Source organism: Amphiura filiformis, chromosome 5 (assembly GCF_039555335.1).
Source record: "Amphiura filiformis chromosome 5, Afil_fr2py, whole genome shotgun sequence".
Lineage (NCBI taxonomy): Eukaryota > Metazoa > Echinodermata > Ophiuroidea > Amphilepidida > Amphiuridae > Amphiura > Amphiura filiformis.
Genome location: NC_092632.1, coordinates 47,612,445 through 47,627,028, shown reverse-complemented (window position 1 = coordinate 47,627,028; position 14,584 = coordinate 47,612,445). Strand labels below are relative to the sequence as shown.

The 14,584-nt window shown below is 38.5% G+C and overlaps 2 protein-coding genes across 5 annotated transcripts in view; both read right to left on the bottom strand.

The window, feature by feature from the left end:
- LOC140153260 (uncharacterized) overlaps window positions 1-5,142 on the bottom strand; it is a 50,121-nt gene extending 44,979 nt beyond the window's left edge. The window contains exons 1-3 of the mRNA XM_072175959.1: window positions 3,270-5,142; window positions 2,018-2,199; window positions 1,393-1,490 (exon numbers count right to left, since the gene is read on the bottom strand). Of these exons, the coding sequence (XP_072032060.1) occupies window positions 1,393-1,490; window positions 2,018-2,199; window positions 3,270-5,011 (2,022 nt within the window). The 5' untranslated portion in view covers window positions 5,012-5,142. The remainder of the gene's footprint in view (window positions 1-1,392; window positions 1,491-2,017; window positions 2,200-3,269) is intronic.
- LOC140153261 (uncharacterized) lies at window positions 5,142-13,591 on the bottom strand. Of its 4 annotated transcripts, none has more exons than XM_072175963.1 (3): window positions 13,233-13,591; window positions 5,290-6,807; window positions 5,142-5,223 (listed from the first exon to the last, which is right to left on the bottom strand). In XM_072175963.1, exons 2-3 carry the CDS (start codon window positions 6,779-6,781, stop codon window positions 5,147-5,149), a joined length of 1,569 nt encoding a protein of 522 aa, XP_072032064.1. In that variant the 5' UTR covers window positions 6,782-6,807; window positions 13,233-13,591; the 3' UTR covers window positions 5,142-5,146. The 4 variants fall into 4 exon arrangements, with proteins under 4 accessions (XP_072032064.1, XP_072032063.1, XP_072032062.1 ...); XM_072175962.1 differs by having other exon boundaries at window positions 5,142-5,436; window positions 5,473-6,807; window positions 13,233-13,590; XM_072175961.1 differs by having other exon boundaries at window positions 5,142-6,807; window positions 13,242-13,590.
- Window positions 13,592-14,584: the final 993 nt, after the last annotated feature.

Genomic DNA, 14,584 nt, shown 5'->3' with positions numbered 1-14,584 from the left:
ACCTGTGAATAGAGGCATCTTTTTGCTACCACACCAAAGTTATTCCTTCTTAAAATCTCTTTGTTTTGGTCAAAAATAATCACATTTTGGCACTTTTCAACATCCTATATATGTAATGTACAAAACTTATTGATATCAATGTTATGATTGATTTAATGTTTTGTTTTTCTTCACCTTTTTGTCTCTGAACTCATAGTCACCCATGCAACCATCACGTAGTGCAAAATAATGATTTGTTTAAGCTAATTTTTACATAAATGAGGATGTTGGAAAGTGAACTTTTTCTGAAAGCATCATTTTTGGAAATGTGATTATTTTTGGCCAAAACAAAAAGATATTTAGACGAAAGAACGTTGGGAGGGTAGAAAAACGAATCCTTTATTCACAGGTTTTTTAATTTTTCAAATCAACGAAATGAATGTTAAGTTAGGCAAAGAAATGTTTTGTAATTTTAGGGGGGGGGGGGGAGTTATTTTTGTGAACCCTTTATAAGTCAACACTGGGAATATGCATCGGGTTACAGAAGAAGTTTATTTTGCAATATTTCATGAACTATCATGATCCAATTTTTATGTTCATTGGAATGATTAGGCAAACTATTTTGAACAGATACAATCTCTGATAGTCCATATAACTTTGTTGTATACATGTATACACTATAGGCTGGTAGAGTTAATTTTCAAAAGCTTATCTGTCTGGTTACAAAAACATTTCAATTACTCTAGTCCTACATGCCGGATGGAATTGAAATGTTACCCGTCAAACAGCAAATTACCTGCAACTCTTAAACATGCAAGATGGTGTTATGGTATACAACAGTGTTGTCAGGCATGAGAATACATTTCAATGGAAAAAAAAAGGAAAATCCTGAAAAAAAAAGGAAAAAGTGTGTAAAATACATGTATGGCTAAAATGCTCAAAACTGGCTTAAAAGAAATAAAAATGTGGAAATTTGGGGAAAAAAGGAATCCCTTTAAAAAAAAAGGAAAATTCTCATGCCTGTGCTGTAGGTCTCGGGACCAGGTCTCGGTCTTGGACATCAAGGTCTCAGTCTCGATCCTCAAAAGTCACGGTTTCAAATGTTTTAAAGTTTGATACCTGTCGAGACCCGAAGAAAAAAATTATGTTTTTCTGTTATTGTTCCTCATAATAGATAAAAAAATCATGCAATAATTGACCTGTGCATCTTCTTTTGAAACACCATGTTTTGGGCCTAGATAACAAAACACACCTTCATTTCAGTTAAGATAGTAAAACATTTACATTTTTGCATGGTTTTTGCATGCAAAATTGTTCCAGTAAAAATGTCTTGACTACAACACTGGTATCCAATGCTGGCAACTTGAACTAGCAACCATAGAACACATCCCTTGGCTTGATCCAGACTCTTACCTGACTTAGGAACACAGGGGCAGCAGTTGGATCTTCGTTCTCATGTAAGCTTGACAAAATATCCGGCTTTACTTTAAATGCTTCCTCAGTCAGAAATCCTGGTTAATTTGTAACAGAACATAGAACGTTGTTTCAAATTCATTAAATCTTGTGAAGTGAAAGAAACATTTCAACAATAAAATGATATTCGGCATAATGATAATTAACCCATGATAACTACCTGCCGATTGGCCAAAATGAATAGTGTTTTAAATTTTGAACCAATCGAGGAGGATATTAATAAGAACATCTGCAAATGGAAAACCATAAATAGTTTAAAGCCTAGTCATAATTGGCAATATTGAAATGAGCATTTCAAGTTATCAACAAATCAGAAGTGCTGTTAGATGACCAGTAGTATCTAGGGGGTTAAATCACTTGCCTCTTAGCATTAATATTATGGATGTGTGTGCACCTGTGTCATGATCTAATCAATTTTAACATAATAACGAACACACAATCGGATTTCAAGTGGCATAGTTGGGTCTCTGTATATGTTCATTTACAGACAATTTCTCTAAGTTTATCTGTGAAATAATGATTGCAGAGCGCATCATCTGATGTAATCCTACAGTCAGTCACTTACCATTTTCTGGTGTCTCCTGTCCAGGAAGCTGTTCAGTTGGTACTGCATCATTTGTCAAATTTCTGATACCGATGGATTTCGCAGAAAAATGTGCAGCGCATACATAACCCAAGAATTTTCTTCCAGTTTTCCTCAGTTTAATCAAGTCTGGCCTGCCAATCTTATTTGCCCATGTTGCCAAACTGTCAGAAAACATGTACATTACAATGTGAACATTTAACGGTTCTAAGTGGATGGTGCAATTTTTTTCAATGGTTTTGATATTTGAAGCAGAAACACATAGAAGAGACTCTAAGACTTATTGGAAAAACAATAGTTATATGTTAGACACAAAAAGAAACTCATCAGTTATATTCATCCTTGCTGTTCAATAACTTGATAAGTTTGGATTATTCTGAAATATACATTTTGTTAATTGGACTTTTCTTTCTCATTTGACACCCTGTTCGTGAACATTGAGCAAGAATTGACCAAGATATCGCCTCAAACTCTCAAACCCCAAAATGAAAAGTTGCAATTTTAACGATTCAATTGTGCCTGTTACACTGTGTGCTTTATTGATTGGCCCGTGGTGCCTGTGTGCAATATTAATACAACGATGCGTTCCCATTGAAAATCGTTCAAAATGCAACTTTTGATTTTGGGGTTTGAGGCTTTGGAGGCGCATATCTTGGTCAATTCTTGTTCGTTTTTCACGAACAGGGTGTCAAATGAGAAAGCAAAGTCCAATTAACAAAATGTATATTTCAGAATAATGCAAAATTATCAAGTTATTGAACAGCAAGGATGAATATAACTGACGAGTTTCTTTTTGTGCATGGTGTATGTACATAATATTAGATATCATCATTACCAATAGTGCACCTCAAAAACTTATCATTGGTCTTTTCATTTCTATAATCTTGATTAGTTTTGACCTGATGTGCATGTGAATGGAAACATCCTTAAATAATGAAAATCAAGTGATCTTTATTGAAGCAATTTCCTAAGATGATCTAACTCTTGTTGAGTGCTTCTGTTTTCTTATCAACTTACTACTCCAGATTCTAGACATGGGTTGATATTTCGACTTTACAGGGACATTATTTTAAAATCTGTTACAATTTTCTTTATCTTTCCTCACTTTTGAAGCTAATTTTACTGCCTGCATCATACAATATACAGTGATCAACACACACAGACAGGTCCAGGCAAGTTAATGACATTACTTTAGTGTCAGTAAGTTCGTAATTACATTAAGACCAGTACCTACCTTGGAGTGTCTCCTTTAGGCATCCGGTAGAATCTCAAATTGGGAAAAAACTCCGAGCTGTTGTTACAATTTTTAACTTTACAAACTCTGTGTCTAATCTTGGCAGGATGTTTTGGGGTTTCTCCATCATCATGATCATCAATAGGTTTCTTAGCTGTTGCTAGTTTTCCATCATGACCTCGCTGCACCCTTGCAGACACTCCTCCTCCAGGAGGTATTTGTATCACACTGCCTGATGTACCTCCTATTTTGGTAGCCATTCCTTGTGAAACAGAAGACAAACCTTTAGCGATATCAGATTGCTGTAAAATGCCAGAAGCTCCTCCCAATGTTGATCCTGTGGAAATTTGTTGCACACTTTTCGATGCCCTTCTTATTGCAAGCATTTCATTCACCGTTCCTTTCCTTTCAGTTCTTTTTACAACTTGTTCTCCTTTTCCTGAGTGCACTTGTGGTAATTGTTGCACTGTTCCTGTAGTTTTTGTTACAACTTGTTTTCCTTTTCCTGAGTGCACTTGTGGTAATTGTTGCACTGTTCCTGTAGTTTTTGTTACAACTTGTTCTCCTTTTCCTGAGTGCACTTGTGGTAATTGTTGCACTGTTCCTGTAGTTTTTGTTACAACTTGTTCTCCTTTTCCTGAGTGCACTTGTGGTAATTGTTGCACTGTTCCTGTAGTTTTTGTTTCAACTTGTTCTCCTTTTCCTGAGTGCACTTGTGGTAATTGTTGCGCTGTTCCTGTAGTTTTTGTTACAACTTGTTCTCCTTTTCCTGAGTGCACTTGTGGTAATTGTTGGACTGTTCCTGTAGCTTTCCCTACAACCTGTTGAACATTTCCCACAACATTTCCTTGTGAATTCACAGTTGGTAAGACTAGAATTGGTTTCCCACTTGCTGACCTTGTTCCTTCCAAAATGAATCCAGGTACTAATTTGCCTCCAACAATATAATTTTTCAGCTCCACAGGCCCTGAATTTTCTCCTGCAACTGAAATAGGCATTCCTAGTCCTGATGTTCCTCCCCCAGTAACAATTGGTGTCACAGTTCCTAGTCCTGATGTTCCTCCCCCAGTAACAATTGGTGTCACAGTTCCTGATGTAAAAAACTGCTTTGCTGGTTCTGATGTACCTCCCTTAGCAATTGATGTCATAGTTCCTGTTGATGAAATTTGCTTTGCTGGTCCCAATGTTCCTCCACCAGTAACAATTGGTGTCACAGTTCCTGGTAACAAAATTTGCGTTGTTGGTCCTGATGTTGCTCTCACAGTAGCAATTGGTGTCACAGTTCCAGGTAACAAAATTTGCGTTGCTGGTCCTGATGTTGCTCCTCCAGTAGCAATTGGTGTCACAGTTCCTGGTAACAAAATTTGCTTTGCTGGTCCTGATGTTCCTCCCCCAGTAAAAATTGGTGTCACAATTCCTGGTAACATAACTTGGTTTGCTGGTCCTGATGTTGCTCCCCTAGTAAAAATTGGTGTCACAGTTCCAGGTAACAAAACTTGATTTGCTGGTCCTGATGTTGCTCTCCCAGTAGCAATTGGTGTCACAGTTCCAGTTAACAAAACTTGATTTGCTGGTCCTGATGTTGCTCTCCCAGTAGCAATTGGTGTCACAGTTCCAGGTAACAAAATTTGTGTTGTTGGTCCTGATGTTGCTCCTCCAGTAGCAATTGGTGTCACCGCTCCTGATGATAAAGTTTGCTTTGCTGGTTCCGATGTACCTCCCTTAGTAACAATTGGTGTCATGGTTTGCTTTGCTGGTCCTGATGTTCCTCCCCCAGTAACAATTGGTGTCACAGTTCCTGATGATAAAACTTGCGTTGTTGGTTCCGATGTTCCTTCCTTAGTAACAATTGGTGTCACAGTTCCTGATGATAAAACTTATGCGTTGCTGGTTCCGATGTACCTGCCTTTAGTAACAATTGGAGTCATAGTTGGCTTTGCTGGTACCGATGTTCCTCCCTTAGTAGCAATTGGTGTCACAGTTCCAGATGATAAAACTTGCATTGCTGGTTCCGATGTACCTCCCTTAGTAACAATTGGTGTCATAGTTGGCTTTGCTGGTCCTGATGTTCCTCCCTTAGTAACAATTGGTGTCACAGTTCCTGATGATAAAATCTGCTTTGCTGGTCCAGATGTTCCTCCCCCATTAACAGTAACCAGTGTATTACCTACTTTGACAACCCTGGTAATCTTGAGTGTATTACCTACTTTGACAACCTTGGTAATCTTGATCGAGTCTGACTTTGATTGTTTTGCAGCAACAATTGGATCATTTTTCATACCAGGAATAAATATTGTCTTAGATGTACTAGATACTTGAGAAGACTTTTGCTGTGTAGGTTCTGCTTCATTTGACAAACATTTTGTGCTACTAGCTGTTGCCGGTGAGGCCTTAACCATCTGAGCAGACTTTGACATCTCCTCTTTTTCCCCAGAAGATATTTGTACTGTCTTTGATTGATCTTGTTGAGCTGCTGCTCTTGGAGATTCTTCAGATATCTGAGATTCTGATGACTTGTGATGTTCCGATTCTTTTGATAAATCATCACTGGAGGAAGAATCTTTTCCAGCGTTTCTTGCCATAGAGCTTTTCATATAAGGACTTGCAGCAATTGAAGATACAGGAGATACCTCAGAAGAGTTTTGCTGTGCAGTTTCTACTTCATTTGATGAAGCTGTTATCGGTGCTTCCTTAACCATCTGAGCAGGCTGTGACATTTCCTCTTTTTCCTTGGAAGATATTGGTTCTGATGTCTTTGCTTGATCCTGTTGAGCTGTTGCTCTTGGAGATTCTTCAGATACCTCAGACTCTGGTGACTTTTGATGTTCCAGTTCTTTTGAACAACTATCATCATTGGTGGGAGATTCTTTTTCAGCAGAACGTTGTTCCCTTTTTACTTTAATGTCAGCATTTGCTGCTAGGGATCCTTCTAACATCTCAGAAGACTCTTGCAATACTTCTTGGGAAGATTTGTCTCCTTCTGCTGGAGATTCTTTTTCTGACTCTTCTATAGGTACTTGTTGTACTTTGGTAGGACTAAGTCTATTACCACTTGAAGCCGGCTTTTCATCTAGAGATTTTTTGCCACCAGAGAGTTGTTTACCTCCTTGTATAGGATCTTGTTCATCAGCTGTTAATGAAGATCTTTCAGACTCCGCAGATATTTGTTGTTCTGTGGGACTCTGTTGACCGCCGGTTGCTCTAGATATCCCAGAAATCTGTTGCTGTAATTCTTTTTCTGTAGAATCATCACTGAGTTCTTTTATATCTTTTTTGGAAGCATCTTGTTTCCTGTTTATAACAGTCTCAGATGGCTCTTTCACCAATTGTTCTGAAAAATCTTCATCATCGGAGCCATTATCTGGTATTTCACTGGCCATTTCACTTAAAGCAAAATCATCTTCGGGATTCAGCACTGCCTGGATTGTTGGAGGAGAAGTGTCTGATGTTTGTGAAGTGGTTGGTGGTTGAGGCTCTATAGCTTCTTTGGAGTTGGAGTTTGATATGTCCATGGTCTGCCGCTATAGTGATACCATACCTATATAAAAACAGAAACATAGATTAAGAGTGAATATAGATAAGGACCAAACGATCGACGGAAGAAGGGGGTCAGCAAAATGCACTCATTTTAGGTCTGTGACATTCCTATGATAAACTCATTCTCCCAATGCAGTAAAAAAAATCACAGTGTTTCTACTTTAAGAAAAAAGCTAAATTAAAAAATATGCATATTTCACCAATTTTGTCCGGCTTACAAATACACATTTCTTAACATATGGGTCTGCCATACCTTTCTTCTTCCAGATTTCGTACTAATTATAAAATGAGATTGTCAATAGAGTTATCTTGATAATATCCGAAATATGACAAATCAGTGTTTCTAATTTTGGAAAAAATATGTGATGCATTTTCCCTAAAATGTGATTTTTTTGGCCCAAAAGGGATACATTTGGATGCTCATTTTTTTTGATTGGACAGCGACTTCAAAGAAACCTTTTATTATGGGTACAATCAACACACTTTGGCCCCACATAAGCTAAAATAAAACCACTGTGTTCTGGCTTAATCAGACCCAGAACAAAATATTAATTTCTGACATGATCGTGTTCTGGGTCTGAACTGTTTCCATTCAAAATCTTGATGGCAAAGTGGACAAAAGAAGCACATGGTCCTACTTCACAGTTTTTTAATCCCCTATTCATGTTGCGTGAATCACTCTATTGTGGACCATCCTTTTGATACTTGAGTATTTGGACAAGCGGAACAGTTTTGACAGGCCCTTTTTGTCTACCTCTCTGTTTGTAAACAAACGAGGAGGTCGAAAATGTCCTCCTCGCCGAATACGAAAGTCAGCGTAATAGTACGGCACTGCCTTCACGTTAGAACATTGCGTGCTTTCGCGATTACGCGATAGACCTGCATACATGTACGTCTGGACAGCAATACGCAGTACGATAGACCATGATTCCATGAAAATATGCGCTAATTGTGCAGCAGTCTCGCCTGTCGCATTTCATGGAACAATCGGCCCTCATTATCGGATGATGCGGAGACTTTGACTGGTGGTACGCAGGGGTAGCATAAGGCCCGAAAGTCGGGGTTGTTTTCCTGTGTTTTTCACTCCCGAGCTTGCAGAAAATCCAAATACATGGGGTGAAAATTAAATCTTGGGGGTGAAAAATATTTTGCAGTGTAGTCAGGGCCAGGAGTAAGGTCAAAAGTAGAGGGTCAGACAGAGTTCACCCCGAGCTTGCACATATATTCCATGTATTCCCAATATAGAGGGTGAAAAATTAATATTTTTAAATTTAGGTCATTGACTTCCTATCGGGGTCGTGCCGCACTATTACGCTGATTTACGCCGACTTTCAGATTCGGGCGAGCGAGGAGGACGATTTCGACCTTCTGGTTTGTTTACAAACAGAGAGGTAGACAAAAACCGCTCCGCTTGTCCAAACACTCAAGTATCAGAAGGATGATCCACAATAGCGTGATTCACCTAACATGAATAGGGATTAAAATGCTGTCACGTAGAACCATGTGCTTCTATTGTCCAATTTGCCATCAAGATTTCATATGGAAACAGTTCAGACCCAGAACAGGATCATGTCAGAAATTAATATTTTATTTTTGTTCTGGGTCTGATTTAGTCGGGATTATGCACTTTCAGTTTCTCACGCCGCTTGAACGTGAATTGGATTATGATTTTTCGATGTCTAGTGAGCAAAGTTCTTCAATATTTTGAGAAAATGATGTCAAATTTTCTATTCTATATTGTTTGGTAATAATGTCTTTTGCCAATAGTATACATGTTTAAAGTTGTAATTTTGTGTTTTTGATCGCAAAGATCGGATATTTTCGTTCCCGATTCGAATTCTGAACCCTTCGCAAGGGTGCTGATTTCAGCAAAAACTTTGACGATAATTTTGCCTTTTTGGACACTAAAATGCATTCGAACCTTAATTTTGTTTCAACCGAGTCTTAAATTAGCAAGCACAATAAGGTTGGTACCACTTTTATATACATTGATAAAATGTTTAAGGGCTGGGGTATGAACGCTTGGACAGTATTTATTTTTGGACATTAGAGCACATCAGACATATCGAATTGCATTCTGAATACGAAGAATGTCATTCTTATATCAAATAATTTTGATTTTTTGAAATTCGCAATTTAATACACATTTTAAGGCAAATCATTAAAAATTGATATTTTTGCTATTTAACAGTACTTGAAGTAAACTTTATCAATCTGATGATTTATACTTAAAGTGTATGTAGGTGGGATGAAAAGCCGACGATCAATTGAAAATTTTGACCTTTCAGATTGAAGATATGGATTTTTTCCCAAAACACCAAAAAAAAAAAGGTCTTTTTGGGAAAAAATCCATATCTTCAATATGAAAGGTCAAAATTTTCAATTGACCGTCGGCTTTTCCTCCCTGCTACATACACTTTAAGAATATATCATTAGATTTATATAATTTACTTGAGGACTGTTATATATCAAAATTTGATAAATATCAAATTTTTATAATTTGTCATAAAATTTGTATTATATTGTGATTTTAAAAAATGAAAATTATTTGATATCAGAAAGACATGCTTCGTATTCAGAATGCAATTCGATAGGTCTGAGGTGCTCTCATGTCCCACAAAAATACTGTCAAAACGCAATAAACGCTCGTTTTGGATCCCTTAAGATTTTTTTTCAAGTTTCTAACCGGCGCAAATCGTTAAGTGTGTATTTCCCATTGACATCCAAAATGATGTAAGCCAGTCCTTAATACGGCGTATATAGGACTGGCAAGCAAGTCTAGTCTGATTATTCGGACTAGATCGGGGGATAACGCTACGTCGCTACCCATGGTGGTACGGGCTGTTTTCTCTCTCCTCTGTGCACCTGATTGCCACATGCACTATCATGCCTGTATAAGGCCAATCAAAGTCGATTTTGAGTTTCCCGTCACCCGCCCTCACTTCAGAGGGCGCAACACTAAATCACTCCGCATTTTATGTAACAACGAAATTCGGCTAATATAGTCCATAGTGAATATGAGATTGTAGCGACCATATCTACCGACATGTTCACTTTAAATCACTCAATATTGGCTCATATGAATTGACAAGTGTCTTTAATGATAACATGCAGAAAAAAACTGGACAATTGATCTCAAAAGCAATTCTCTGTGGCGGATTAAGAGAAAACCCGATTTTGAAATGTGAGTGGTGAGTTTAGTATATTTTTAGCTATTTTTTTTTCACCGCAAAATAGCGAAAAAAGTCAATGGTCATCGATATATGCCGACAAAAGTTTTGGAATCTAGAGAAACAGAGCTTTAATTTGATACCAAATTTATTTTGCCAAGTATTGCAGGGACGCCAGAAATGGTGCTTGAAGTAGGCAATTCACACGTTATCCTATGGGGCGCTGAATTAGTGCTGCGCCCCCTTATTGTAACGGCCGTCGTTATGAACGCGTTCCTTTTACATTCTTCGCGCAAAAAAAAGAGATGCGCTTCACAAAATGTGTTCTATTTCAATCATTATGATAAACAAAGATTACAAAAAGTCATCCTCATGAAAAATTATTGGAAAAAACACTTTATTGGCCGAGTAGGCGCCTGCAAAGTCTAGATATGCGTCCAAAAATCATCAAAAAGGCTCAAAAATGGATTTTAAGGTTAATAGACATTGTTAATCTGCATGAAGCCGTTTTGCTGAATATTCAGTAGGCATACGCAAAAAGATCGTAATTGTTACCACTGGAACGGGGGGGGGGTATTTATACTTCAGACTCAGTAATAAATGATTTACAAAACAAAATAGCAACACTGATAATCTAGAAAAGAAATTAAACTTGGTTCAAAGACGTGCTCAAATTGTCGTCTGTCACTAATTGAGTGAGTTTTGTAATAACTTTCGATATTGGAGGAAAAGTCGAAATATTCGATTTTCGCATTTCGCACTGATTTTTAAAACATCATTTCTCTTGAACGGAATGTCGCAGAGACATGAAATCTTCGGTGTTGAGCTTCAAATTTGCTCTAGTTTACATAATGAGTAATAAATGTGGATTTTAAAAACTTTTAACACCTTATAAGAGGGCGCAACACTAAATCACTCCGCAATGAGTCCGCATTTTATGTAACAACGAAATTCGGCTAATATAGTCCATAGTGAATATGAGATTGTAGCGACCATATCTACCGACATGTTCACTTTAAATCACTCAATATTGGCTCATATGAATTCGACAAGTGTCTTTAATGATAACATGCAGAAAAAAACTGGACAATTGATCTCAAAAGCAATTCTCTGTGGCGGATTAAGAGAAAACCCGATTTTGAAATGTGAGTGGTGAGTTAAGTATATTTTTAGCTATTTTTTTTGCACCGCAAAATAGCGAAAAAAGTCAATGGTCATCAATATATGCCGACAAAAGTTTTGGAATCTAGAGAAACAGAGCTTTAATTTGATACCAAATTTATTTTGCCAAGTATTGCAGGGACGCCAGAAATGGCGCTTGAAGTAGGCAATTCACACGTCATCCTATGGGACGCTGAATTAGTGCTGAGCCCCCTTCATTTTCTGACCCTCACTTGAATTCATTATTTTGATTTTCCAAAATATACCGTCCTATACCGTTTTAGTTGATAAAATGTGGGTTTTTTCAAGTTCGTTCCCCCGATTTAAATATCAAGTTATGAATGGATTTCGCTCAAACTTCTCAAGGGGCCGTGGATTTACCCGATGTTCATGTAATGTAAGCTAGAAAAACGAAAACTGCCGCATTCTCATGTGAGATTTGATGAAAGTGCAAAATGTGACCACTTTAAACTTCAACAGCCATTATTTCAATGCTCATTTTCTCGGTAAAATGACGATTTAGGTACACAAGAACTCAATAAATACAGCATCTATAGATTATAAGCAAATATGATCATCGTGTGAAGCATGATCGACTCAAGAAACAGTTTTCCCATTTTTTATATTTTGGTTAAATTCGATTTTAGGCATCATTTTGTGCAAATAGGCGTTTGTGAATTTTAAAAAGTTCATTTTGATGCCTTTAAAATATGGTCAATATCTCAAAAAATAAGGCCAATATCAAAAAACTAAAAAAAAATGTTTTTGGAATGGAGCCTCAAGATTGAGATAAAAACAAAATAAAATATTTTGGAAAGAGTGTTTTTTTGTTATGATGTACGGTACCTAACAAATATTGCCAAAAACTCACTTTTTTGTGATTTTCCTCATAACTGTTGTTTTACTATATATTTATATTATTTAAGATTCATTGATGTGATAAAAATGTATACTTTTATGTCTTGCACGAATAATTACAAAGTTATTATACTTTTACTACATGCATATATCTGAGAGTACACAGCTACCTTAGTCCTTAATACACTTTTGAATCTCATTTGGCATGTTTGGGCTAAACATCTATCGTCAAGTGAGTGAGCATTCTCTTGGTCGGGCAGACGTCACAAAGGGGGAATAGCCTTGTAAAACCAGTGTGCGCATGTGCAGCGCATCAAAGCCGGGGACAAAGGGGACAATGTCAACTAATGTTCCCGGATGTCCGACCGAGTGAATGGTGAGTGGTATTAGGCTCACATTTAACATGCATGTTGGTCATATAATGAAAGGCAGAAAAATAATGACTAATGAATAATGAAAAAGTTACCGGTACCTCACTTGTTTTCAGAAATTATGCGACGGGAAACTCAAAATTGACTGTTAGTTATGCTGGTTTCATACTACCCTGCCGCTTGCCGCTGAGCGGCGTGGCGCACACGTATTCTCTTGGTCGGGCTGACGTCACAAAGGGGAAATAGCCTTGTAAAACCAGTGTGCGCATGTGCAGCGCATGTGCAGTTCCCCTTTCTCAAGCTGGTTGCTATGGGCGCGCTTGTACAAAGGGGACGAAGGGGACAATATTCCCGGATGTCCGACCGAGTGAATTGCAGACAAACGGACACAATCAAGGCTTGTCATTGGTGGAAACCAGGGTTGCCAAACCCGCGATTTGGTAGCCCAATTGGGCGACTTTTGAAGATTTTTCCCGCGACTTTTGACAATTTCCTGTCCCATAGAAACCAATGGTTAAGAAAAAAATTGAACGACTTTTCAATATTGGCTCCCGCGACTTCCGATAGTTTCCTGCCCCATAGAAACCAATGGTAAAGAGAAAAATTGGGCGACTTTTGGATAATTTGACCCGCGATTCGGGCCGAAATGTTTTGGCAACCCTGGTTGAAACGCCCTGCCGCTTGCCGCAGCGGCAAGCGGCAGGAAAGTATGCTGGAGGCTTTAGTGGCCTAAAGTATATTCACATTCACACTCACTGACACTGTTTCATGGTATTGATATTAAAATGGTATTCGTCTGCTTGCATGGATTTTTATTTTAGCCCAGTTCATGATATCATGATAATTTACCCCGGATATTTACTTACAAAACATACTTGAGTTGCTGTATTTAATGTTGTCCACCTGCCCATACGCTTTTCGTTATTTCATATTGGAAAAAACAAGTAAGCTTATAAATGTCTTGAAGTTGAAGCACGAGCAGCCGATGTTTGTCGAGATGATTTTTGAAGCCGAAACTGGGTAATTTGCAGGCCTCATAAAAAATGGCCAAGGATTTTGAGACGCGTTTACTGGTACCCTGTTTCCATATTCTCCACTCAATTTGCATTCACCAGTATGGTAGAGAGAATGTACCGATGCAAATAACAGAAACCAGCGCAGTGGCTACATAAGTTAGACTGGATGCAGACTTAATTATCACACTAAATTATTTCATATCTGTACTTGCATTCCCGGCAAGCATACACCTCGCGCGTTCTATTTGTGTGCATTATGCCGCTGTTAAATTGATTAATTTTGATTTTAGGCTGCCAGGTTTCTGGTTTTGCACCCCTTTGCAGTTGCACACCAAAGCGGTGGAAAAAGAAAGACTTCTGGATAAAGACTTGACACCAGGCCTGCTTGACACGAGACTATAACATTGGGGTCGCAGTCACTTACAAGTAACATTCTGAGGCGGCGCTCTTCCTTTTGAAAAGTTTTTGGAGTTTGATTTTTAGGGAGTTTGATCAGGTGAGTTTGATCAGAGTAGGGGTAGGGAGTAGGGGGGTAAGCAGTGGCACATGCCCCCAAATCGATCTGAAATTTTTAAAAATCCCATAAGAAAATTGCCGAAAAATGGCTTGTGCCCCCCATCAGACCCGTGCCCCCAATCATGGTCGCCCCCCATGTGATGACCCACGCTACGCCACTGGGGGTATAGCCCGAGGTACTCACACCTCCGTCACTTCGATTTCCACTGGCCTTCTCCATACAAAGCGAGGAAGGAACCAATAGGGCCATGATGATGTGATGGGCTACTGGGGGGTAAGCCTGGTTTAGCGCATCAGGCTTGGGCTGGGGGGCTTGGGAATTTTTCAATCAGTCAGCTTCAATCATAGGGCTGGGAAAGTCGAAATCGGTCGAAGTCCACTCAATCAAGTGAAGTACACTACAAGTCTGCTTTATAGGAGCTGTTCAATAATATTTATATGAACCCTGGTGGGGGAGGGTAAATTGGGTTGGGGGGGCAAGACATTTTTGGCGAGCCGAAGGGGGGGGGCAATTTTGGCAAGCCGAGAGGGGTCCAAGTGATTTTTGGTACACATTCATAGTGTGCCTTTTAAATAAAACGCTCAGAAGGCTTGGGAAATTTACGGAAACGCTTTATAAATATGCAAATCTAGACCATGTAAGGTTTGGAAATTGGGATCACAAAATGTTGGCATATGCAAAGGGG